Below are 26,657 nucleotides of genomic sequence, written 5' to 3'. Positions count from 1 at the left end.
CCCAGTTTAGCTCATCAGTAAGCTGAATCCAATCAAGATCCTTAAACCTTTAATGGGCATATGTGAAAGCAGGTGGGTTTCTGATTTTCTTTTCTTCTTTTGATTTCAGTCATCTGAATTTTCCCTTTGCCTTCAATATGTAGACTATCAAAGGCAGAGTCACAGGTGTTCTATTTTGAAAGCTCTTCAAAAATATTGAAAGGCAACACTCTGTTTATCTCCTTGGATTCACTGTACCTGCTGCACAAAACAAATTGATATTTATTGTCACATTGTTGCATTTTAACAACACTGCAAGAGCTACGCTTCGCTAAGAAAAGCGGCGCTTTTGCGTAGCGAAGCGGAAACACGCTACTCTGGATCCAGAGTAGCGTTAGCGCTAGCGGAAAATCGCTACTTTGAGCGGTAGCGAAGCGCCAGAACCGCTACTGCAGTTTTGGCCTGCGCGTAGCGAAGCGCTTTTTTTTGCCGCTTCGCTACAGTATAGCGCAGCGGAAAAATTGACGCTTTTTGGCGCTAATAGCGCTTTTTAGCGCCAAAAGCGTAGCGGGCATGTCTGCCTTTTGGTGGAAAATGCCAGAAATAGTACACAAACATCAATCCTCCATCATTTTATGATGTGCAGTATTGTTGTTTGAATGGTGCTATGGTAGCGCAGCAAAATTGCTACAGTAGCGTTTTTTCCGCTACTATAGCGAGAAGCGTAGCCAATTGCCGCTACTCTGCGCTAAAAAAAGCGCGCTATTTTCTTTAATTTTTTCCCCTTAAAAAATGTAGCGAATAGCGAAGCGCCAAGTCCGCTACAAAAAGCTTAGCGAAGCGAGGCTAAAACCGCTACGCTGCCGCTTTTTGTAGCGTAGCTCTTGCACTGTTGATTTTAAAGGCTGAGTAGATGGATCTGTCAGTAATTAATAACTAGAATCATTTATAGTGATTTACAGCCTTTTATATACATACTATAACAATTAAGTACATAAATCATATATTATAAACCCATAGTATATGGGTATAACCTCATAATATGGGGTTAAATGCAACCGCTCCAAATTTGAGGAACCAAAAAATGATAACTTTTGATTGAGGCATCCCAGTGGGATGGGCTATATTAAATTCTTTTCTACAAGCTCCATAGAGCTCAAAAATGTACCCTATGTGGTGATTGGGTGAACTGTAAAGATTCTATGGGGGGTCAAAGGTTTTTGCAGGTGTGGGGGTGTCAAGAAGAGGTGTGGGACACTGTACCAACAGCAAAAATGTGATAAATGTTTCTCTAAACAACTGCTTATATTTTTAAGTAATGCATACTTCAAACTTAACCCAAGTCCCTCGCTGTGCTTGTGGGGCGCAAGCACCCTCCCGCTTGCAAGAGAGGCCTGTGCCTAATGTCCCAAATTTGGCTTGAGGCTGCCCAGCCATTTGTCCACAATTTCCTTCTGACCCACTTATCACTGTATACCCATCTGATTTCTTCAATACAGCCTCGGACACCATTGGAATCCCCTTTCTTCATTTTACCATGTATATCATCAAAATTCTATCCCCATCCTTGGAAGTAATTGTGATGTAAGAAACTGGATTGAAAGGTCTTTTGAGGCCAAAACCGTGAGAAACTGTCCAATCTTGACCAGTGATTGGCCCAATGGATCCATCACATTGTTCAGGAACAGCCACCAAAAGAATGGCTGCTGAGCCGCCAGTTTTTAATGGAATTCAGGGATGTATACAAGGCTTTGAATTTGACACTGAGAGAGAATTGTAAAAGAAATGTAAAAAAAAAAAAAAAAAAAAAAAATCTGCGTAAAGCCAGAGGCCAAGAATGGCACTTGAGTCCTAAGCCTTCGGAGACGCTTCGCTCCTCCCCATGAGGCTTAGTTAACGCTGATTGCTCAAGCACGGATGGCTTGGCTCCGGAGACGCGCAGTATGTAGGTAAATAGACTATACAGCTCCCCGCAATGTTTTTCTTGTTAAGAAATGGATGACACGATGCAGAATGGAAATGGGGCTTGATCGTTTTCTTAATGCCAATAGCTAACACCCAGCTAACACCCTTGTGTTTGCCAGAGTTGCGATACTAAATCTTTTTAGGCGCTGAACTGATTGGTCTGAAAGAACTGATGGCAAAACATAAAGGAACTTGAGATACATTGAATAATAATTGGGCAAGGGGATAAATTATATGATAAGAAGTAAATCACATTAAGAAGTGTCATATATAGGGGATGGAATTTCTCAAGAGGCCTTTGAGAGCAGCATTGCAACCTGTTGTGAATCCGCATCTTTGGCGGCGCCGGGGTGGTCGTGGGTGTCCTGATTCAAGCAATCCAAGGAGGAGTCAGACACTTTAAGCTTATAATTTAAAAAAAAAAAAAAAAAAAAAAGTGCTTACTTTGGAGTCCGAGCAAGCCTTCAACATGCTACGTGCGGCCTTCTCTAATGAACTAGTAGAGCTGTAGAAGTCACGATAGAAAGATTCAGCAAAACCATTCTCGCGATGGGAGTTGTTGCTCACAGTCGTTGATCACTTACACTTCCTTTGGTTGGACTCGGCTTTGCGGACTGACCAAGGCCACCTTGCAATCGCCGGAAGATGCGGTGGAGACGCCTTTTTCAGACAATTGTCGAGCAGCACTGGGACCACAATGCATTTCGGGTCAGCTGAGAATGAACCAGGCTTTATTTGGCAGCCGGGAAACACACCTGAGGCACTCCGAGGTCGAGAAGGTATGGGTGTCGCCGGTGTTGCTCTTGCACGTAACTTTGTCGTCGCCGTCTCTGCGGAAGAGTTGCTCAGCATCGAGGGAGATGGCCCGTCGGCTGATGCTGGCTTTGGTGTCGGTGGCCTTAGCGAAGAGCATGTTGTTGAACCCTGCGCCCAAAAGACTGTAGGCGTAGCAGCCGCCCCACATGTTCGCCCACGGGTTGAGCCAGCTCATACTCAACCCATAGCCCATGCTGGCGTAGTAGTAGTAGCTGCTCGCCATGCCATACCCGCCAAGCCATTTCGAGTCTACTACATGTTCTTTGCCAGCAGAGACGTCCTCGGCAAAAGAAACACCGACAAAGGCGGAAAGAAGGGTGATCAGATACATCAGGGAAACCATCTTGGATTGTCTGGGGTTGGATTTGGTGATTATTGGAATAGGAGCGAGTTTTTCTGGTGTCGTTATTGGTAGGTCGTGAGAAGGCAACTGTTATTGGATGCTGAGTGGGATGGTGCCTTTCGACTGATGACGGGGCCGTTTTATATTCCTCAAGGGCGCTGCCATTTTGCGGATGAAGCCTTGCAAAGGATGGTGTAGCTGCTGGATCTGTTCGTAGAAAATCACCGAGGTTGGTGTGCTCACTGTCACCAGCATGTGCCGAACCGTTCTCCAGCACGTTTACACCGTCTCCGGGGACAATCGCACAACATCGACTGTGTGGAAAAAATAGGCTATGCCCAAACACAAAGGCGGCGTTCCAATTCTTCCAGCCGCGCCGATGTTTACTAAATTCCTTGGCTTGGATCGAAGGTTTTCGTTTCGTTGTCTCTCCTCCGATCCAATTTCAAAACATGCTCCCCGGGTAACAAGGCACAGAGAGATGCAGCGATTATGCGAAATATTCGCAACAAGATGTAGAAAAGCCGCAGAAGCGCGTACGTTGACATTTCATGAGGGCCTCCCAGAAGTGATCTGGAGCCCCAAAAGCTAGATTTCCCTGCGAAAATCTAGACTTTTTGGGGGTCCCCGATGTGACCGGAAGTCATCCAATCCCCTCCTACTTTGTTTTTTCTAGATTGATGCCGACAGAAAACAACTTCAGAAATAGGAACGAAATGATAAAAACAGAAAGTGGAAGTCGAATTTTGGTCGCAATACAAACTAGAGAGGCACACGAGCATTCTACTTGTGGTCATGAAAACAAACAAGCATAACCCTTTGTACCCAGGTGCAATTTCAAAAGAACACAACCATCCAGGGACGGGGCGTCACCAGACGGTCAACAAGATCTGATCACGGTTGATAAACCGCGTCTCGCCACGCGAGACGCGTGCGTCATTCAATGGATTTGAAAGAGACAATGGATGTCGTCTTGTAAGTTGTGGCAATCATGGGCGGCGTGGCATCTTGTTTACGGATTGATGGTGAACTTGATGTTTTTTAAAACCGAAATCATTTCATCCTGGTGACTTGGAGATACTTCATAGTACTGCCTTCCTTCAAGATGCCCATGGCAGCTCATCTGAATCAATGGGTGGAATATACTTCGTTCTCTTCTAAGTTCTACTTAATACTTCGTGACCATGTTACAATTGCACAAATCACTCCCTCCACCTCTCTATCCCACATGTCAGAGAAAGGTCTGCTCAGCGATGGGTTGGATAGCGATATGTACATCAATCATGCATCTTAGCTTTCACCATTTTCCTGATATTAGAGTTCAATCATTTGAGTACATAGCTACGGCGACAAGACTCAAACCGTAGCAAAAGCCTGCGAAAGGTTAATTTGGTGACCCAGTATATCACCGTGCTCTTTACATAAATAACTTCGTTAAGCAGGTTCGAACTCGGCTGCTTGGCTTTCGGAGCATAGATCCCTTGGCCGCTATGTCCCGAAGGGCTATGTGGACGGTAGAACAATTTGACTGCTGAGTCGTCTCTGGTCGTCACAGAGATTGCCTTCGGCCGGAATCAGGCCCTATGAAAAGCTGTTTCATTTATTCATTAAATTCTTCCCGAGCGGAATGAATCTTCCATTCCTTCACAACGGTATATCCTTCACGTCTCCATGCGCTTTCGGGGAAGCTTGACGAGAACATTTAATACCACTTACTCGTGGCCATCGATCCTGCCATCTCCTCACTCGCTGCTTTTCCCCCTTCCACATACTCACCCCCATCTTTTTTCGCTGCGTTTTCAGCCGTGCTGAATTGAGAAGATTAACGAATTTTATGATGAATAATTTAGTCTTCTGGTGCAGCTTGGTCTGCTTTGCCAGTTGGTCTCAAGTATGCTCTGCCCAAGGCACAACTGCGGCGGCTGCCCTACCTGCTACTCTAAAAGTCTGGGTTGGTGGTTCGTGACACAGTTTTCTCTTTGATTTATTTAAAAAAAATGGTTTTCACCCTCTGGAACAAAATTAACCACTTCGTGTTTACTTAATCATTATCAATCTTTTCAGGCGAACAAGACAAAGAACTCAGTCTTTTTACATTTGATACAGCCAAGAATACTTTTGACACCAAAGTTGTTAAATCTGATGCACTCGGTCCCAATGTGCTGTGGCTCGAATTCAACAAGGCTAAAACATTGATGATCAGGTATGATGGATTATGATCAATATAAACTGTTTGTCCTTGCCTATACTAAAGACTACAATCTCGACCTGTCTGGCTTGCCAGTGCTTCGGGCGGTGAATTCGGCGGCGTAAAGGGAACGGGGGGTGTTTTTACAGCCTCCGTGGCGGCTGATGGAACCCTGACGAAAGTCTCATCCGCTCCGACAGATGAAGCACCTGTGTCGATCGAATTAAGCAAAGATGAAAAGCTCGTCATGGTAGCGAATTTGTAAGAATATTTCCTGGTCCCGTCTGAATCGACCGATATCACTTCCTTTGCTAGTAGTTCTGATTCAAATCTTGTGTCTTTCTAGTAATGGTGGAAGCATTCAAACCTACGATATGGATGCTACCGGAAAGTTTACAACAGGCAAGGCCAAGGAAACTTTCAAATTCCTAATAGATACCCCCGGCCCTGTGAAAGATCGGCAACAGAAAGGTCAGAGGATCAATCATTTATGTCCTTATTCATGTCGAATAATCCTACAAAATCAACTGCTAACAATCTCAATTGCATCTACATATTCAGCTGCCGCACATCAAGTCAAATTAGACGTGAGTTAGTTTTTTTTTTTGCCCAAATATCCTGATTTGATGAAAGAGCTTGGTGATTTTTGTCCTGACGGATAATATGTGGGATTATTTATGTGCTCGACTTTACCAGCCGAGCGGTGAACTGCTTCTGGTGCCCGATCTTGGCATGGACAAAGTGCATTCGTTTACTCTCGATCCGACTAAGCACACTCTAACGAAAAATAAAGATATTCCGATTGATCTCGGCTGCGGCCCTCGCCATCTCGCCTTCGACCCTACACGATCAAAGCCCGAAAAGCCAGTTTTTTACTTACTGTGTGAACTTTCGAGTCAACTGTTGTACCTGGAAGTCACAGATCCCAAAGCTGCTGTCACCGTTTTACAAAAAAAAAATGTTCGGCCGCCCAAGACCAGGAAAAACACGTTCAATGCGGCCGAGATCCTCATATCACCGGATGGGAAGTTTTTGTATACGACCAACAGGCAGAAGGATCCAGCAGGCAAAGTGACTGACAACATTTTTACGGTCTTTTCGCGGAATGAGAAGAACGGAAAACTGACGCGTATATCAGATATTCCTTCTGGGGGCAAAGAGCCTCGTCAATTTGGGTTTAGTCCGGATGCGGATGCCACTTTTGTTGCTGTGACCAACCTAGCAAGCAACCTGGTCAGCATGCACAAGAGGGACCCAACAACAGGCGCACTAACTTTCCTCAAATCAGCCGAATCAAAAGCCCCAGTCATGGCCTTGATCCAAGCCTGAGAACCAGCAATATGACACCCCTCCACGACAGCTTTTGCAGTACTAATAATAGTTTTCATTTTATCTTTCGAGGATCGATTGCAGTGCAACTTGGCTCGTTGTTAGTTTTACTTACATGATATTCCAAGCAGCCCCAGAGGTTCATGGATCAAAGCTCTTTTGATTTTAGGATAAATTATAACTCTGCTGTTGGTTTGTGACTGTAAGAATACGAAGTAAAGAAGCTCTAAATAACCTTGATGGACAGCAGATGTGCGGACATTCAGATGTCTGTCAACATTACTGCAAAGAAAGTAAGAGGATTTTCCCTGAAGGAGCATTGTCGGGGAGGAAAAAAGGAGGAGTGAGCTTGGCCGCAAGCTATTATAGATACACTATTTCAGCAGGTATTTTGGTATCTTTATATATGATGACCAGCAGGACAGTTACCTCTACAGAGTTGAACAACAGAATTATGCAAGCACGGCTGAGTGGTCAGAGGAAGAGATGGTTGAGTGAATTTGAAAGAAATCAAATGGACAAGTTTTCTGAGAGAATTGAATGGGCACAAGGAAGGAGGAATTACAAGGAGTGCAGCAACCCATACTCTCATAGTGGTCTTTTCCAAGTAAATACATATCTTTCTTTTCAAGTGTAATTTGGCCCATTCTATGAATCATTGTAATTTACACTCCCTCTAGAGTATGAGGGACTTGGCTTTAAAGTGGCACGTCTGGCCCTACAGGGTTGAGCAAAAATGGCAGGGAATTTCCCCCCAAAACTCCCTGTACACTTGTGATTCTTGCCGTGCCTTTTGCACCATTGGGATCACAAGCTTCTGATCAGCTTATTTCCCCCCACTTCAAACTCCTCCATACCCACCCCTGACAGGAAACATCCTGTAAATGTGTTGTGACATGGCAGATTTCTCCTCTACCCAATCCGCCCCCTTTGTGCCCGCAAGAGCTCAGTGAATTTGAAATTTTGAAGTGAAATATGCCTGGAAGAGCCCTTCAGAACCAGTCCAGAGCAGGTGAATTGGGCTAGTACATAATCATGAGCAGCAGTTACAAGCTTCAAAAAAACAAGGAATGAAAGCTGAGATAGCAGACTACAAGTCTGTCTACTCAGTTTTTTTCAAAGGATAAACTATCTTTCAAAGAAAAACTCTATGTTTTTTTACACGAAATCTCTACATAGGGCCAATGGCGTGATCTCCTTCGGAGCCGCTTACGCGCCTCTGATTTAGGAGAGGCTCGTGCGGTGCTGCGCGTCGAGATATAAAGGCGGTTTATGTAAGCCGCAGCTGCTGGGCGCGTGTCTGTTCCTCCCGGCGCCAGTTTTTACATGTCCACCATTCTTCCCAGTTTTGATACACCGCCGACCAGGAAACGAACTATGACCGACGCCCGCCCCAGCTCGCAACGCTCCCCGGAGGCCGCTGCCGACCCGCAGGATCTGGCGCCTCCCCCTAGCCGGGTGCGTGTTGTGGTGCCCGTTCCTGGGCGGACGAAGACGGCTTCGGGTTCGGGCGACATCCGATCCTTCTTCGGCCCGGCGACGGCTCCGAGCGCGCGCCAGAATGATCTCCCGACCTCCTCGCCGGCCACCACCGTCCTGGGCCCCTCCTCCTCCTCCTCCTCCTCGGCTACCACCGTCCCGCGCGCCTCCACCACCACCACCTCCTCGCCGGCTACCACCGTCCCGCGCGCCTCGTCAGACTCGGCCGGTGTTCTTGCTACTCTCCGTGGGCCGAAACGGGCGCAGGACTCTGCGACGAACAGCGATCGGAAGAAGAAGGGAGGAGGGCCGCTGGCCCAGCTGACGCTCGATCTCTCGAGCCGGCCGACGACGCAGATCTGCAAGGAGTGTGGGATGTCGTTTGTGATAGGGGTGCAGGAGGACGTGGAGCTGCACGAGAGGCACCACCGGGGGGTGGTGGCGGGTGTGGAATGGCCGTTTGGTGAGACGGGGGAGTGCCGGACGGTCTGGCGGGCGCCTGGGGGGCTGGGCTCGGAGCAGATCGTGAAGGTGAGCCTGGAGCCGGCGAGCCTGAGGCGGAGCCGGTACAAGCACAAGGTCGAGCAGGTGCTCGAGATGGTCGACCGCAGCCTGGATGCGCAGGCGCTGACGGCGGAGCAGCGGCGGGCCTCGACGCTCTACCTCTACCTGGGCGAGCCGACGACGACGACGGGGCGGGCGGGCGAGGGCGAGCCGAGGAAGCGGCGGAAGCGGGTGGTGGTGAAGGGGATGTGTGTGGCTGCGCGGATCGAGGAGGGCTACCGGATCGTGGGCGGGCCGGACAGCGTGGGGGACGATGCGGGGCTGCTGCGGTTTGGGGAGACGAGCTCGGAGCTGTACTGCTCGTGGGTGGTTTTGTTTCAGTGGCTTTGTTTTATGTGCTGATGTGTTTTGTGTTTTTTGTCAGGCCCCGGGCGGAGAAGACGCTGGTGGGGATCCATCGGATCTGGAGTGCGCCGGGGGCGCGTCGGGCGGGGCTTGGGCTGCGGCTGCTGGATGCGGTGGCTTTGACGTTCATCTACGGGATGGCGATCGAGGGTGCTGAGATGCGGCGGGGGCTGGTGGCGTTCAGCCAGCCGACGGAGTCTGGCCTGGCCCTGGCTGCGGCCTGGCTCGGGAGCGTGTTCTTCAAGATCTTCATCGACTGAAATACATACATAAATACACGGCCGGCGCTGTTTGACGCCCAAAGTACGGCAGTTTTGCTGTCCTCGCGCTTCAGTTTGACCCCGCGGGGAATGATGATGTGAGTACGGGGCGCACGTTTTCCGCAAACAACCCAGCATGCGGACAGCTTACCACCCAGTGTCATTACGGTCCGACTGCTGGCCATCCAGCGGAACGTTGACTGGTTTGGTCATCACATTGGGTGCTCTGACGCTATCTAGACAGCCAACAGTGACCCATAACTCTGTCAGATGACCAACACTGTGCGGTCATTGGAGTGGTACACAGGCACACGGTAGGCAATCCAGTGGTTTGACCAAGCCTCGCCCATTGTGCAAACCTCTCAAGATACAGAGCCGGGGTGTAGTGCATTACTCTAAGGTTTTTGAACGGCTGCTGAGACACACTCTTGATTGCTCACAATTGCTTACTTGGCTGAGACTTCATTATATTCTAATTTTTAGCTGGGGACTTATTTATTTAAATACAAGCTATTTGAGGATCAGATCAATGGTACATAGTCATTAGAGAAACAAATAGAGATTGTCTGATGGGACAGAACAGATGAGCTGGACTCAATATACAAGTGGTTCAACCTTGAAACGAGGATTGAAAGCCCTGATCGGGCTTGGGAGGAGAGCAAGCACAATCAAGAAGGGATTGATAATGAAGAATGTATGAGGTGGAGGGGGGAGGGGATTAGAGCAAGGCACGATTGAGGGGAGAGGATGAGAGCGAGATGAGATGGAGGGCAAGGCGAGGGTATGAGAGGGGGATCGGATGGAGGCAAGAGGATGGAGGCGAGAGGATAGAGGCGAGAGGATGGAGGCGAGAAGATGGAGGCGAGAAGATGGAGGCGAGAAGATGGAGGCGAGAGGATGGAGGCGAGATCATTGATGGGAGACCGAGAGGGACAGGGAGGGGAGGAGAGGCGAAGGACTTTATATGTTGTATTCTAAAACAGATGACGTCACATCTGCTACACTCACGGGCATGGTTGCTTGCCCTTCATTGATGGGGTGAGTTTTTGCTTGCGGTTCTCTAACTTATTGCCCCAAGGGGTTATTCAATGGGACCATGGGGTTGTGAAAGTTTGACCAAATCAGTCTGCCAATGTCACCGAGCTGGACATGAGGTCTGCAATGAGGCACAGTGAGGCACTCACTGATGACTGCAACAGAGATGACTGAAGTATATCGGTTCCAAGGACCACTTCAACTGTTTGGTGGCCTTGGCGGTAAGCACACCGTACTATCATCTCTTACGAAGCTGGGCCACCGACCAAGGCCGGCAAATAGGCAGCATGCCGCCGACCCCTCAACCTCGCCGGTTGGCGTGCTGTGGTTTCAAGTCAGAGAGCTGTTTTTCTGGCCTGGCCGACTCTTTGACCCAATGCGAGTTCGCAGATCGCGCCGGCCGTGTAGTAGTCTTTTTTTGGTTTTTGGTTGTGTGAGTGTCTGTGTGTGTGCTGGCTGTCAGCGACGATCTACATACACATCCCAGAGTGGGGGAGTGGAGTGGGTGATCGTGGAAATGTGCTCGAGTAACATCGACCACCACAAAAACACGAACACCACCACCACCACCAACAAACAAGACAAACAACAAGACAAACAACAAAACGAAAACAAAACAAAACGAAAACAAACAACACATCAAAACCAAAACAAACAGCTAAACAAATGCCACTCCGACCCAACACCCCAGCCACCCTCATCATCCTCGCTGGCGCAGTCCTCCTCAGCCTCGCAACCCTCTCCACCCCCATCATCAAGCCAATCCACTTCCTCACCATCCAGCTCACCCCCACCACACTCACCACCACCACCCTAAGCATCAGCATCAGCCTCGGTACATTCGGATACTGCCTCAGCCTCGGAACACAGCTGGCCTGCTCAGCCCCACACCCCGGATACGTACTCCAGCTCAGCAGCCTGCCCATCACCCTCCCCCCACAGATCGACCCAAGCACACTCAACACGACCATCGCCACCCTCACCTATGCACTCATCCTCCACCCCATCGGTAAGCCACCCCTCACACCCCTGCAGAAAAACAACCAAACTAACCACCTATCTCCATCCAGCCGCCGGCCTCGCACTCCTCTCGGCCATCTTCGGCCTCGTCTCACACATCCGCGAGTACTCCCGCTCCTGCTACACCTCCTGCCTCTCCTCCCTCGCATCCACCGCCGCACTCCTAGCCTTCCTCCTCGACATCATCGCCTTCACAATCGCCAAGAACAGACTCAACGCCATCGCCAACCCAAGCTTCTCCGTAAAAGCCGAGCTCGGACACGCCGTCTGGATCACCCTGGCAGGCTGGCTCTGCCTCACCCTCTCCGGCCTCTGCTTCTGCGCCGGCCGCTGTCTCTTTGCCAGGCGCCAGCGCACCCAGGCCCAGGCCGACCAGCTCCGGCCCACGCCCGACCAGGAGTACATCGACCAGATGCGCATCGATGCCCACCAGGCAGAAAAAGCCCGCGAAAAGGAACAGGCCTCCCTCAGGAACCAGGCCAGCCTGCCCGCCTTCGCCGAATACCCAGAGCACATCCCCCTCAACCGCTTCAACCCCAACGAGGACGAGCAGACCACCGCCCCCTACAGCGACCACCAACAGCCCCCCTCCGCCGTCCGCCTCGGCTATCGTCCATCCCCACCCGCCCACCACCCCTCGCTCACCAGCAGCCACTACTCAGACAGCTCGTCCGACCCCAGTGCTTACCCCCACAACAGATACATCCCTCCCCTGCCACCCATGCCCAACCAGCACCTCCCAGGGGGGGACATCTACAGCAACCTGCCCCCGCACGTCTCGCCCGCCTCCAACACGATGAACCCGCCCCACCGGACGCCCTCCAGCCTCACCAACCGCCGTCTGCCCCAGTCGCTCATCCCCGCCGGAGGCATGGCCCACACCAACGCCAGCAACACCCCCCCAGGCTCGTACTCGTCCAACGCCATCCATCCACCCAACTCCTACCCCTCCACGCCGCCCTCCTCCTCAAGCACCCTGGCGGCTAAGCCCAGCCTGGTCTATCCCTCCTACGACCGCCTCCTCACCCACAACCAGCGACAACACCCCCAGCAGCAGCCAGCTCAGCAGCAGCCAGCTCAGCAGTACCATCCTGGCTACCGAGGCCAGCCTGCTTATTACCCAGCAGGCCCCCAACCCTCCCACCAAGCCAGCTTGGACTCCACCCATCGCCCGCGCCCCCTCCCCTCCCCCGGACCTCAGCCCATCCACCAAGCATCCATCGACTCCGCCCACCGCGCTTTCCCGCATCAGCCGTACCAAACTCAACCCTTATACCCAGCACAGAACACGCTCTCGGAGGAGCCTGACCAGCTGCCCGATCCCAATCCGCAATACCCTTTCGGCCAGAACATCAACCTGTCCGATCAATACCCTTCCAGCCAGAACATGCACCTGAGTCCGTCTGGCCACCAGCTCGACACCAACCGCAGCACGGTGTACTCCCAAGCGACCTCCGTCCCCTTCGTCCCCCAGCCCCGGGACGCCCAAGACCCGGGCACGCGCTTCGCCGGATACCCGGCCGACGGCCGCAGCACCGTGTATTCCCAAGCCACCACTGCCGCCCCCTTGGGCGCCCCCGAGCAGCCCCAGCCGTATGGCCACCACCCCCATGTGTCCGCCAGCGCGCCGGGCCAGGAGCCCGACGAGCACGACATGTACGGCGGCACCGAGGCCCTCAGCTATCGGCCCGAGATCGGCAACCCCGTCCCTAGACACCCCCTCCCCCACCCGCCCTCCCTCCCTCCGCTCTCCTTCTCCCCCGCCCCCACACTCCTTCCAGACCGTTCGTCCCCTCATGACACCCACACCTCCCCTTCTTACACCTAACCGACCTACTCCCCTCACCGCTTTATCTTGATCTTCCCACCCGTCTCTTGGTACACACCCTCTGCAGACCTCATGGTCCTTTCTTTTTCTATCGTTGCCCGTGGCGCGCGTTTCCAGTCTCGGTGCACCCATATCCCTTCCGTCCCCAAGAACGCACACCCGTTGTCTGTATCTCCACTCCTCCTGACATCCCCCTTCTTCTTCTTTTTCTTCTTCTCTCTCTTGTCTGGCACCAGTCTTGTCTTCTTCTTTTGCAGCAAAAGTAGCAGTAGTAGTAGTTTGTTTAATAGATTATATATATCCTTAGTTATGCCACCCACCCATCACATCATACTCACATGCATACCCCAATACATAGCATAGTTTTCGTAGCCCACACGTGTCTCCGGCGTTTCTTTCGCACGCCCAGTCCGGCTGCGTTGTAGTGACGCATGCAGGCGAGTGGACGGGAGACGGGAAGCCTCGGGGCCGACTCGCTGGCTCTGCCGCCGCCTCGAGCATCGGCGTGGGCTTTGCGCCTCGCCCTGCCGTCTGTCAGGATGGCCCCATCTCGCAGTCGCATTGACGGCCGGGCTATTGCACCATGGTCAACCCTAACACACAAGTCCCCCCGGGTTGCGCCGAAGCCGCCAGCGTGACTAAGCCCACTCGTGGTGAGCGGGGGTCTCACCCAGAGAGCCTTATGCACAAGCACACCAATCAGGGCTCTCGAAGTTCAAAACATAAAAACATGTCATATTTGCAACATACTGCCATAAACACCTTTTTTGAAGGGATAAGTTTGACAGTCCCTGCAAAGAAGGCTATTGCCACTCATCGCAATTGTTTGTTGTCTTGTTTCTCGGCCTGTTTACTGATACCATCCTCATGCTTTTTCAGCATCTTTTCTTGGATCCTCACTCCTCCATTTTTGAACCATGATCACAAGAAGTGGTGCGAGCATCCTTGGTCCTTTTCACAACGGGCACCAGCTGAACAATCAAAAATTTGCAGTAAAAAAGAGTCCTAAAAAAATCAAGAATAGCTTCCCGCTGCAGAAATAAAGGTTGGGTAGGTTGTAGAAATGACCACTTCCGCCTTCTTCAAGAATGTTTATCCGGGCTTGAGTGATTATCAATGTCTTGGCTCCCCACTCCTACAAGTATGTTCTGCTAGCCTTCAGCGCTCCACAATGAGACTGATCTATGGCATAATAATCCGCAAGTGATGAAGCTCTGCACTCTGCAAGCACAAGTGTGCAGTAGTAAAATAAGGGTCACGTGGTGGAACTACTCAAATGGGGGAATAGAGCTTGGAAGGGAGATGGATAGCAACACCAGTACTGATGTAAGCTATGCAAGGATGCTGGTGAGGCTGCCTTCCTGACTAATGCTGAGGGGATGAGAGTAACACTAAGAAAAAGAAGAAAGGTGTGGCTGATTTCTACTAGATCTTAGGGGCTAGTACTATGAGCTTAACTACTGTTTGACTTCTGAGGATGAGAGGGTTGAGGTAATGATTGATGAGGGGAAAGCAATGGCAATGGTTCAATAGCAATGGTGAGTTCAGAGGTGCAATGGGCAATGTTCAATAGCAATGGGTTGAGGGGCAATAGCAATGATTTCAATAAGCAAATGGGTGATGAAGAATTTCTACTATAATTTCTGCATACCATCTACAAGTGAAGGGGAAACAGTCCGTCTTATGTTCAGCTGAAGGATGAGCAATCAAGAGGAATTCTGCCTATGGGAAGAAAGATTGTCCCAATGGGGAAGATGATGTGAATATAGTAACAAATTGTAATGATGAGCACTACTGAAAGAGGTAAGCACAGATTCAATGATGGAATGTATACAATAGGCATAGTACATGATGAGCAATGTATGTAAAGGGTTTAATATGTGAGAAGATATCTGTAAAAGAAATGTACTATAATGATTTAAGTAAGTTACTAATGAAATGAGTGTTGTAACTAATGAAGACTGTAGGTTTTCTGTAAATCTTATATAGTTTATAACTATTAAACCATCGAAGATAAAGGGGTACTATGTGTGAGTGACTATAGGTGAAATGAGGCGTAGAATCGGAATATTCAATGATAATGAAGCATTTGTGAAGTTTTATGGGGTAATAGGCAGTGTAATGATGAAGATATGTAAAAGAAGATACTAAAATATTACTTGTGGCTTGGGATGGAGCACCACAACGTAAAACTCTTCTAATAATCTAGTATGTCCGTAAGTGTAAGTACAGTAATGAGTAGTAAGTAAGATGACAAAAAGGAAAAAGAGAAGAGAAACGGCAAGCCCTCCATGCATGTCCATCTCTGTTCCCACCTGATTCCGCAATTTGACGCTTTCCCTCACTAGTCCGCCATCCCATCCCAACTTCCACGCGTCACTTTCCCAGCCCCTCTCCAACACTTGACCTCCTCCCAAATCCTCTGTCTAGCCCCCATCAGTCAGTCTCTCACCCGCGCCTCTGCCCCAGCTCACCTGCTACCAGTCCCCGCAGTCCAGCTCTTGCCTTCCGCTCTGGTCCCCCACCCAATCCAAACTCCGCGGTCCACAATCAGCATATCCTCCACTCCGTGATTTCCGGAAGCTTTTCTTGTTGTGATTTTCTGACATCATCCTCAGTGGTTATGTCACCCAATGCACTCTAAGCTCAGCCGCCTGCGCCATCAACAAGTGGACATTCTACCATGCTTGTCAATATAAATAACCACACCACCAATTTAGAAAGCAGGCCATTTTATAGTTCTATTTCTTAGCATAGAAACCACTTTTATTCCCCTTTGAAAATAGAAAATAGCATTTAGATGGTATTTGAAACCAAAGGGAATTTGGCAAGTCCTCCAATCAACAGTGAAAGAGCTACACGACTCAAGCGTAGCAAAAGTGTAGCTGTTTTTGGCCCCGCTTTGCTAACCTTTTAGTAGCAGGCTGGGTGCTTTGCTCTTTGCTACATTTTTGAAGGGGAAAAAAGAAAGAAATTAGTGTGGCTTTTTAGTGGAGATTAGCGGCAATTTGCTATGCTTGTTGCTCTTAGCGGAAAAAACACTACTTTAGTAGTGATTTTGCTGCGCTACCGTAGCCCCATTCAAACATCAATACTGCACATCATAAAATGACAGAGAATTGAGGTTTGAGTATCATTTCTGGCATTTTCCAGTGAAAGGTAGACATGCCCGCTACGCTTTTGTGCCAAAAGCAGCCCCATTTGCTCCGCTTTTGGCGCCAAAAAGCACCAATTTTTCTGCTGCACTATGCTGTATAAGCAAATCAAAAAAAGTGCTTTGCTACACGTAGTAACAGTGCAACCATCACAGTACATTGAGAATATTGGGTAAACATTTTTCATTGAAGATGCATACCTACAAGTCCAATTTTTTGTTTTTAGCTCTTATTATATAGATAATGGCCAAAAAGAAATTGGACATGTAGGTATGCATCTTCAATGAAATTTTTTTACCCAATATGCTCAATGTATTGTAATGGTACTTGGGAGTAAGCGGGGAAATTTGGTGTGAGCACTGAGGAGTGCCTCAACCCATTTGGCTGGTGTCAAACTTTGACACCACACCACCATAGCATCCTGTGACACAAATGGGCCGCCCAGGTGCCAAATTGAAGCCCTGAATCTGGCCTTCAATCTTACATAGGCCACATACTTTTAACTTGAATGGTCTTGAGGTTACAAAGCTTGTAACATCATGCTTCCAAGATTCTGGGATTGATTATACACTTCTACATCTATAGCAAGTGCATGGAAACAGTATTTTCTGCTTGTGATTAAATGAAAAGGCATGTTTTTGAACACACTCAATTCTGAATTCACAATGGATGCATAATATTTATATTGTTATGCTTGATGTACAGGAGTTGGAAAAAAACCTCCATTTATTGGAGCAGACTCAGCAGGGATTTTGCAAGGATGTCCGGCAGCCATCTGGGGGGATAAAAAACTGATTATTGGATGGCTGCCTGCGCAAGAAGCTAGGCCACAGGAGAAATTGGGAGAAATCTGACTGTTCTGAGAATGACAGCTCAAGTTCGTTGCTCCCAGAACTAGCGGGAAATTTGAGGCCCCCTATCAACGCACAATTTCTTGCAACATCTGGGCCAAACGTTCCAAGGACATACCCTTGCCCAAGGTTCCTTGAACAATGGCAAATAGGACAAGTGTTCCACAAAAATTCTATGAATGGGTTTCAAATCGTTCACAGAATGTTCAACTGGAATCATTGAGGAAAGGTTGGGCCTCATGATGTCTGTTTGCCCGATGACGCGCCAGATGGTCAGTGTCCTCTGGACAATTTACAAAACCGTCCGGAGAACATTTAAAAAGATTGTCAGGGGAACGTTGGCAGTAATGTCATGCCAACATTCCCAGTGGATAAATTTACACACATCCAAAAATGTTTGGGATGTGAATTGCAAGCCTCCAATGCCTCAGAGCAAAGTTGGGATGAAGTTTTTTTTTCTTCAAAAAAATGGCTTTGCAAAAAAAACAGATGCACCCTTTGGAGTGACTTGATGTAGATCAGTGAGATATATAAACATGTGTCAAGGCCTGATGACAACACATTGTGGCACAGTGGTGGATAATTCCTCTTGTTGTCTCGCACAAGGCAGCTGAAGCAACAGGCCTGTGGTTCAAGACCAATGGTGGGCCTGTCCTTTTTGGAGCATTGGGTGTTGGTGCTGGCTGAAGCTCTCAATGTTCCAAGAGCAGTCAGCTGACATCCTTCCACTGGCCAACATGCAAGTGGCTGGTTGGGGAACGTTCCTCAACCCTCTCATGGGAGTGTTCCCAAAACCTTAGTAGAACCCTAACCTCAGAAACCAATTGGTGTATTGATTGTCTCAACTGCACAAGAACATTGCTTGCTGGGCAGGAGCAAATCATCCACCAAACAGTCCCACCCCCCCATTCTCAGGATGTTGAGATGGACTGTGGTTTAGCCTATAAGGCCACACCACTCATGTCCCTTTTGGGCAAAAAATGGATGTGAGATAGTGGATCAAAGGAAAAATGTGGGTTAGTCAGGCCTAGGGCTGGACCCCGGGGACGGGGTTGACGGGTATACCCGGCTATCCGACCCGACAGGTCGGGGGCCGGCAGGTTTTTTTTCTAAAAATACCCGCCAGGAATTCTCGGGTATAAAAGTCAGGGCACTCCGCCGATCTCACGGGGACCAACGGGTATTTGGGCTAAGACAACTGCCTCAGGAGTCAGGGCTTTGTGGATTTTTTTTTTTCATTTCTAAATTTCAATAGAGATCAAGTAGAAAAAGAGCTATTGGGTGGTCTCAGTGATCTGGTCTTCGTTTTAAGGTAATGGATCTAAGTTTCCAATTCTTTGATACCACTCCTTAAGGCAAAGGAGGTGCTCGACTGATTCTGGGTTGAGACTTGAGCGCTGGGGACCGATGATGCTTTTTGATTTTGAAAATACTTGCTCCGACAATGCGCTGGTGGCAGGAATGGCTAGGAAGCACTTCACAATTCCTGAGAGCGAAGGGTAGGTTGATTTCTTGCGCTTCCAGTATTCTAGTACCTCGGTCTTGCTTGGTTTGGCTATCTCTTTGAGGTATTGACTGATTTCTGCTTTGAGGCCGTTCGCTGTCTGTCCAGAAATGGGCTGGAGAGACCAGGTACCTGCGGATATACCCTGTATCCGCCGGAAATATCTGCGGGTACCCTCCGGGTAAAATACCCGCGCATACCCGTGTACCCGAACCGGTAACCGCGGGTATTTCCACGGGAGCAAAACCTCTGGTTTTACTCCTCGGGTATTCCCAACGGGTATTACCACGGCAGGGCTGGAGGCTCTTGGGTATCACCCGGGGTCCAGCCCTAGTCAGGCCCAAGGCCCGTTGTAGGACTCAAAAGCAGTTGTGAAACCCTTTTGCTGAATGGAGAAGGGGATGATGGAGGTGCAAACTCTGCCCTTCTATATACTATCAGTAAACAAGACCCACCAAGCTATGCTTGGCAAGTTTTAATCAAATGATAGGTCTGGTCTAGTTCCAGATGAAGTTGTTTGATGACAGGTATGTGAGATTTGAGAGTGAGTTCAGTGGTTATTTGCAAATATAAGGGTTGTAGTGATGTGTGGTGGTGATGGTAAGTGTGAAGGGTGGTATGTAAATAACTGGTGAGTACTGAGCTGAGGAGCTGACGACTGGGGAGGAGAGAGCTCCTTATATAGACAAAAGTGGAGCCCCAGAGGGCTTGTGGGTTAGGGTTTCAACTAATCTAGACAACAGTGTGAGGGATTTTAGCTGGTGGGAGTAGATACAAATGATGTCATAATATGTCAAGGGTACATAAGCAATGTCAGAAGAATGCAGTAGGGCCGCATGAAGGCTGCGTAGTAGACTGCATGATTTGACAGGTGGATGCAGGGGGTGCATAAACAAAGTCTGAGGCTGCAGAGTCAGTGTGTGATGACATCATAATATGGACATAGAAGAGTACTTGATAATATGTAATGACTGTAGTCTGATGGGCAGATGTATGTTTGTATCCTGTGATGCGTACAAGCATAATGCTGTGATCCTTGACTTGAGGCTTGTGACAGGTTGATGATTTGGTATGTTGAACGTGTGATGGGTGTCCAGTGTCCAAAGAAGTGTAGGTTCCAATCCAGAGGGGCTCCAGTGACATTTCCAGTGGTGAATAGGGGGAAAATTGGCCAGAGAATCCATTTCTGGGGTCCATTTGATGGTATCTCAAGGCGTATTGTGAGTAAATATGTATATGAGAAAAAAACTTTTGATTTTTCACTTTTCCATCTACCACACCGTCAGCTCTCACACCAGAATCAGCGGCTTGGGGCAAGCCTCTCTGTGAGACAGAGACCCTGCAGGGCTCTCCTCCAGAAAAGCTGTTTAAGCTTGCGTATGGCCAAGTCTTGAACAAGTTGTTTGTTGATTATAGTGTTTTGAATAATGATTTGATTTTTCTCAACTATTCTGGGTTTGTCATTTACTGAACTCTATTATAAACTGGAGGACTTCCCGTCGCAATCTGGGAGCAATCTGAGAGCCTCCCAGAGTCTCAAAGCCTAAATTTCCCTGCAAAATTTGGCTCAGATCTGGGTCTGGAAGGGGTTCTCAGATTGAGGGGAAGTCCTCCAATCTGGAAAGTCAGATCTGACCGGCCAGATTTCAAATTTTGCAGGGAAATCTAGGTCCCAAAGATCCCCAAAGTGATCCAGAGTTCCAGATTTCAGATTTCCCTGCAAAATCCAGATCTGATCAAAAGTGACAGGAAGTCCTCCACTTCACACAAAACTGTAGAAATCACAATTTCAGAACCTTGAAAGTGACTTCCGCCAGGTGCCCCGGTTCTGAATACACATGAACTTGGTTTTTCTATAAGAGCATCCGCATCGGTCACGGATTAAGAATGGATTAGCATAACTAATCCCCCTTGGCAACCACATACGGTCCAATTTAATTGGACTAAACTCCTCCTGGCACCCCCGAATAAAACTTCTTTAATGTAATGAATTCATTTCAAAAGTTGCAACGCAAATTAAGAGAAAAAAAGTGGCTTCGCAACCAAAGATTTGCAATAAAGATAGTTGCAAAGACAACCACAGTCAAGATGAACAACAGAAACGCATGTAAAATATGTAATATGATGAGCCCTGCCCACAAAAACACAAGGCCAGCAGTCGCGGGATGAAGATGGGAAAAATACAAAGTTGAGGTCCACCGTGATGAGCACGTTTACAATATAAGCAAGCTGTGTTTTGGTACCTCCCGACTTCTATCCCAACATCCATTCTTGCCTTGCTCACGATACGGCCGTGTATAGATTCATTTCAGCCCAGCTCTTCATTGTATCTGTGCCCTTTTCTTTGCTCCAACACAAGTGCCCTCCACTATTCCAAGTATCTCGAATGACTTCCTTCTAAACACCTCAATTGACTCCACAGACGAAACCTCAACAAATTCTTTCTTGTGCCGGACATCGCTTAAGAGCGTTGTTGTCCTCTTCAAGTGCTTCACTGCAGTATCTTGCCAGTTCGCCAGTAGGTTATCCATCTCTACACGCCCCAATGCAGCCACATCTGTGACTGGCAGTGCCGGTGGAAAGTTACTGTGGCGGATTCCTCAACATCTCGACTCAACCATGTTGAGTACCTCCTCGCAGGTAACTCTGAACACGCTGATTTCCTTGATAGATGCGTTGTCTAGCATAGTGCAACGGTTCTTCTTTGTTGTCATTATTTGGTCGGCGTGTTCTAGTGCTGAAGTTGCTGAGTAATTGTCAAGTCTTACTATTTGTTCAACCTCATGAGCGGGCATCGTGCTGTTGTGAGTACCCAGCAAGACCAATGGGAAAACAACAGGAACCCAAATGTTAGAATGAGGTGCCATTGTGTACGAGTTATCAGGTTGGTAGCAAGTTTGTAAAGATGTCATGGGATTCAACACTTCAACATCTGAATCATTGTGTGGCGCCTCAATGTCCGAATCAATTAGGATCGGAAGCACAGGTCTAATTTCCACGCCAAGCTGGTCACGTGGGTACTCCTCTTGGACCAGTGCAACCACACGTTCAACAACTAATATGCTTTGGTCTTTTGCAAGGAAGTACATGTGCTTGCATGCACTTCCATACCGCGCAAAGTGTGGGCAGGTGCAGCTGGTAAGTCGGCCTTTTTTCGCCGCTAGCCCTGATTGGTCATAAGCGACTATGTACGACTGACTGTTGGGTCTGGTGAAGGAACCTATTTGGAACTGTGATAATGAGTTTCAAGAGGTGCTCAGCGCGTTAGGATTGTACTGAATACTGAGGTGGAAATGCGATAGCTTACATAAGTAGGGTGCTCAGCAATGTTGACTCCAATTTTGGCCAAGAACAACCGTGTGTAGCTCTCCCCCAATGCCTTTGCATGCAGCTGGAATTTGTTTGTCCGCTGTTTGCGGAATCCCATTTCTACACAGTAGTTATCCTTTTGATACCTCGGCAGCACCTCGCTCTTAAAAATTTGGATGACAACATCAATGCGCCGGCGTTCGGGGCCCGGTATGAACTTTGATTTCAAGATGTTATGCCAGCTTTCTACATAATTATTGGTGTGCACTCCTTGGTACGAAGTCTGTCATTATTGTTTGTAGACAGTAGATCGAGGATGTTTGCATTAGCAATGCTACCAGAGTGTTATGTATGTAGAGTACCAGCATGTTGACTCACTGTGCAATAAAACATGGCCCAATTTTCATAGTGGGCATGCCACTGGTCCTCCAAATACTTTGCAAAGGCAACATTCACAGCCTTCCACTTATCGTAGAAGAATCTCCAGCGGGTTTTGGGATGTGGCAAGCAAGAATATAGCAGATTCCGGAACTCCTTGACTGCCTCGTCAGCGCGCTCTTGCAGATACCGGCCAGCGACACCTTTGAAGGCCTTGATTACGTGAAAGATGCACCAATAGTGCTTGGGGCCTGCGGGACCAAGGTCCCAATACACGTGAGCAACAGCGTTCAATATTGCCAATGCGCAATCACTCATGATTGCTTGAGGAACGAGCCCGGAGGTGAGTCGCAACCATCGAAGGATCAACTCGATTGGCTCACTAATGAGAAGCACACCCCGTATGTCAGCATGAGTGTGATTTGATGTTGTAATCATTTGAATGGCAGACTTACGTGGCTGCCATGCAGTAAAGGCCCAGCAAACCGGCAGTCCCTTACCGGTGACAGGGTCACGAATGACAAGCGTATACAGGCTGACCTTGCAAGCATCGTGAAAGCCATAGTTGCTGACGGCATTGTGGGTACTGTCGAGCATCAGCATACTCTGGCCGTGGCTGAGAAGCATCTTTCTCTGCCATGGCGATTGGAAAGCAAAGAGATAGTTTGGGGAGGAAGGGTCGTCGGGTGAAGGGAGGTAGGTGTGCCAACCAAGCTTCACGAGTGCAACATTCCACATAGATATGGATTTAAAAACATCTGGGTCCCGCTTCGACAGCACATTGATTCGTTTGCGAATCAAGTTCCTCACTTTGTCGTACATGTCTCGAGCGGCTTCAGCTATGTAGACAGACGAGTCTTCCTAAATTTTTGTAAATACAATAATGTCAACGTATACCCAACATCATAATAAAATATAAGTAAAGCCAAAGAAAACCCACACTGTCAAACAAGTCGGGCGAGCGTAGAAGACGTTCAATTGAATCCCACCCTAAACCTTCAACCACCCGGTCGTTGAGCCACTTCTCAACGGCTTTGGGAGCACGGCATATGAACATTTCTTCTTTGGAGAAAGGGTCATGGTTGTGCTCCCACAGCCAAAAGACCCGGAGCGTGTTAGTTGCAATGTGATGAGATATGGTATAGCAAGCAGTGCAACCAATCTTTTGAGATTCGTGAGTCTTTCGAGAGTTGATACGCCGCAGAGGGAGGCCAGCCCGGGGGCATTTGAACTCGAGTTTGAACGTGCTCATGGGAGGTCTTCCTGGACCTGCCTTGACGGATGAAGTTGACTGGGCTGACTCTTTGTCGGGTTTTTGCTTTTGAGTTGTCCAACGCACGGTTCCTTCCATGGCATGGGCAAAGTCTTGGGCATGTTTGAGACTGTGTCCGGGAATTGTAAAGGTATATGGATTGGATGGAAGAGGGGGGGGACGGCCCCCAAGATATCGGACAAGGCGCAAAGCGTTGGGAAGGTGGTCTGAGTCGGCTGGTACTGGAAGATCTTGCGCCAAGGGCAAGGGTACAATACTATAGACATCTTCGACAAGGGGAAAACACATTTTGCTTTGCTGATAAGTAATGAGTGCTCGTTTGAGTGGGCGCTTTGTTGGTTGCATTGTGAGTTGATGGAAGTAATTAGGGCAAAAAGGAAAAAGACTGTTTGCACAGATGCAAGTTTAACTATTGATGACAGAGTAATTGAATGAACTAAGATGCACCATAAAAATGATGGAAGATTAAGGGAGGTGGCTCCGGGCCAAGTTGGAGAAAGCTATCAATGGAGTGCAAATGGGAACAGGTATCCTGCTTTATACAAGTAAGCATCCTCATGGTGGTGCTTGACTTGTGTGTTGGGTTTACGTGCACTGCTCCGGGGATAGATTTCCCATTGTACTAATCTATGAGTCGACGTGCAATCCGGGATTCCACTATGGCTCATCCGGGGTTCCTCCATGGGTCATCCGTATCCTCAAGACTCATTATCTATTTGGTCTGAGCGTTTCAACGTAATGGAATTAAAGAAGTTTTATTCGATTCCTCCTCCTCCTGGGAGTACAATTTGGTAGACCCTACTGGAGGAAATAGGCTCCGGGGTGGATTTGCCTTGGGCCTCATCTGACATCTGTCAAGATGCACCATACGGAAAGGATAAGAAACAAAAGAAATATCCCATCACCGCCGCACTCGCACCGAGTTCGTTTTCCTTCAGTTGCTGGCTATGCTTCGAGAGCGTATCCTAGGCTACATGTATTTATTACAGACAGCCTTGATCAAACTAATCGGGCCTGGTTACCGTCGCACTGGCCATTCCAACTCCAGATGAAATTATGAACCTAATGTTGGTCCCACCTGCAGCACTCTTCGCTCTTGGGACTCCCCAATAACCTTTGAGATCTTATAAGTTGCTCACTATTTTTTGATTCCTGTTTCGACTTGCCAAACTCACATTCGTGTCGACGGATGGTTTGGTGGTTTTCGTGAAAAGGATTTTACTTTGTAAGTCATTTCAGAGCTACAAGCGAAAAACGTTCCTATAATCTTCTGGGCACTACCCCATAATTCCCAAACTACAAGGGCAACAGCTAATAGCCGGGCAATCCGAAGGCTAATGAGCGCATTTTCTCAGTGATTTCCAGTTATAAGTGACTTGGAGAAGAAAATGCCCATCTTTGGTCCGAACACTCTCGGCACGCTTGTCATTCTATTAGCAACCATCCTACTGATGATAGTACTATTCTCAGCTCCTTACCATCCCAACCTCTATTTTTTGGCCGCGAGGGTCAATTCTAAGGCTTCAAATCTCAACCAAGCCGGGATCATCAAGATGGGCGTCTTCGGCTATTGTATTTCGACTGGAAATGGCACTGAGGTCTGCCCACCTCCTTCGATTGGATACGCGCTGGGTAAACGATAACACTCATCAAATACTGATTTTTCTGTTTTCAAAATACATCACCCCTTTACATTCACTTATGTTTCTATGTTGTTGCTTCTTCCTTTTTTTTTTAAAAAAAAAACCTCAGATCCCAAAGTAATTTTTGGCTTACCAGAACTACCAGGAATTATTAAGCTTTCACAAAGCATCATTCAGCATTTGACGAAAGCACTTGCTCTGCATGTTTTAGGTACGATTTTACTCTGTGGTTTGGATAAAAAAACCGAGATGAATACTGACATTTGAGCCTTGTCTGGGTACCCAACCTGAAGCTACCATCTTAGCATGTCTGTCATTTATATCCGGGCTGGTGTCCCACATTGAAGAGTTCTCGAAGACCTGTTGGACGTCATGTTTTGCATCGATGGCTGCTTCAGTAACACTATTGGTGACGATTTTCGATTTGATATTTTTCGCGATTATCAGAGCCAGGATAAACGCGATAAAGTCATCAGATGAATCAATCAACGCCCAATTCGGAAATGCTATCGGACTCACGGTTGTCGCATGGATCTTGCTTGCCTTCAGTGGATGTTTCTTCTGTGCAGGAAGATGCCTTTGCAATTTTCGACGCCCTAAGAGAAATACCAATTTTCATCAATTAGAACCTTTCCCCAACGAGAAAGCTGGCAGACCATCCTATTGAGGGAACGGGAGCGGCGACAACAAAATACTCTGGCCCGGCGCCTACAGTCAGCATCATCAGGGGAAAACGTTGTCATCTTGGTAAAATCGATTTTCACCGGGAAAGGCGCAAAAACGCTGGATATTGAACATTCTAATCATCTTGAGTTCAACTCAGTCTGGAATTACGAAGTCAAGGGTCGCTGTGATTAGTCGAGTAGATTTTGTGGGCTTTCAAGTTCAATTATCAATTATTGTCTTTACCAAGAACGTTGGACCGTTCCGATTTTTTGTTTTGTTTTTTTGTTTTGTTTTATGTATTTATTCCATCTTGCCAGATTAAATTCTGGCTGAATTATCCCACAGCCTCCATGTTCCCTGCACCTTGTGTAACGGTTGGGTTCTTGGTCGGCCCCTCCGTTTGGGCAGAGGGCAGTCTCCGTTCACTTCAGTGGTGTTGGCCAGAGGGGTCAACAAGCAGCTCCGGTTCAGAATCTGAACTCGGTTTTTGCTGAAGTTTACTCAAAGACCGTTTTCTGGAAGATGTTGGCCCTGTAGATTTGGCCTTGCGCCTCATCTGACAGCTGTCAACCGATAGACGCAAAATATCTGTGATTTGCCTGGATATACCAAAAAAATAGAATAGAACCAGTCCAACCTTCATGGTAACGGCAATATATGTGTAGTTGTACTACAAAGGCTGTTGGGCAAAATGAATCTAACCTAAGCAATACTGGATTGAGAGAAT

General features: G+C 48.2%; 4 protein-coding genes across 4 annotated transcripts; 3 read left to right on the top strand and 1 right to left on the bottom strand.

Moving 5' to 3' along the window:
- Positions 1-2,493: 2,493 nt before the first annotated feature.
- PtA15_3A903 (uncharacterized protein) lies at positions 2,494-6,620 on the top strand (the record flags this gene model as incomplete). The annotated part of the gene is made up of 6 exons (XM_053167918.1): positions 2,494-2,515; positions 5,168-5,306; positions 5,388-5,552; positions 5,638-5,762; positions 5,853-5,878; positions 5,988-6,620. 6 exons carry the CDS (start codon positions 2,494-2,496, stop codon positions 6,618-6,620), a joined length of 1,110 nt encoding a protein of 369 aa, XP_053019087.1.
- A 1,377-nt stretch (positions 6,621-7,997) lies between these two features.
- On the top strand, positions 7,998-9,268 carry PtA15_3A902 (uncharacterized protein; the record flags this gene model as incomplete). The annotated part of the gene is made up of 4 exons (XM_053167917.1): positions 7,998-8,124; positions 8,320-8,624; positions 8,673-8,965; positions 9,028-9,268. 4 exons carry the CDS (start codon positions 7,998-8,000, stop codon positions 9,266-9,268), a joined length of 966 nt encoding a protein of 321 aa, XP_053019086.1.
- A 1,552-nt stretch (positions 9,269-10,820) lies between these two features.
- PtA15_3A901 (uncharacterized protein) lies at positions 10,821-13,716 on the top strand (the record flags this gene model as incomplete). Its single annotated transcript, XM_053167916.1, has 8 exons — positions 10,821-11,020; positions 11,161-11,312; positions 11,374-11,428; positions 11,534-11,603; positions 11,721-11,892; positions 11,986-12,320; positions 12,432-13,028; positions 13,510-13,716. The coding sequence occupies 8 exons, from the start codon at positions 10,821-10,823 to the stop codon at positions 13,714-13,716; spliced, it is 1,788 nt and encodes a 595-aa protein (XP_053019085.1).
- A 9,880-nt stretch (positions 13,717-23,596) lies between these two features.
- Positions 23,597-26,007, bottom strand: PtA15_3A900 (uncharacterized protein; the record flags this gene model as incomplete). The annotated part of the gene is made up of 3 exons (XM_053167915.1): positions 23,597-23,851; positions 25,562-25,860; positions 25,977-26,007. 3 exons carry the CDS (start codon positions 26,005-26,007, stop codon positions 23,597-23,599), a joined length of 585 nt encoding a protein of 194 aa, XP_053019084.1.
- Between the last annotated feature and the right edge of the window lie 650 nt (positions 26,008-26,657).

This window comes from Puccinia triticina, chromosome 3A (assembly GCF_026914185.1).
Source record: "Puccinia triticina chromosome 3A, complete sequence".
Classification (NCBI taxonomy): domain Eukaryota; kingdom Fungi; phylum Basidiomycota; class Pucciniomycetes; order Pucciniales; family Pucciniaceae; genus Puccinia; species Puccinia triticina.
The sequence above is the reverse complement of the archived record's forward strand: the minus strand, read 5'-3'. Positions and strand labels throughout refer to the sequence as shown.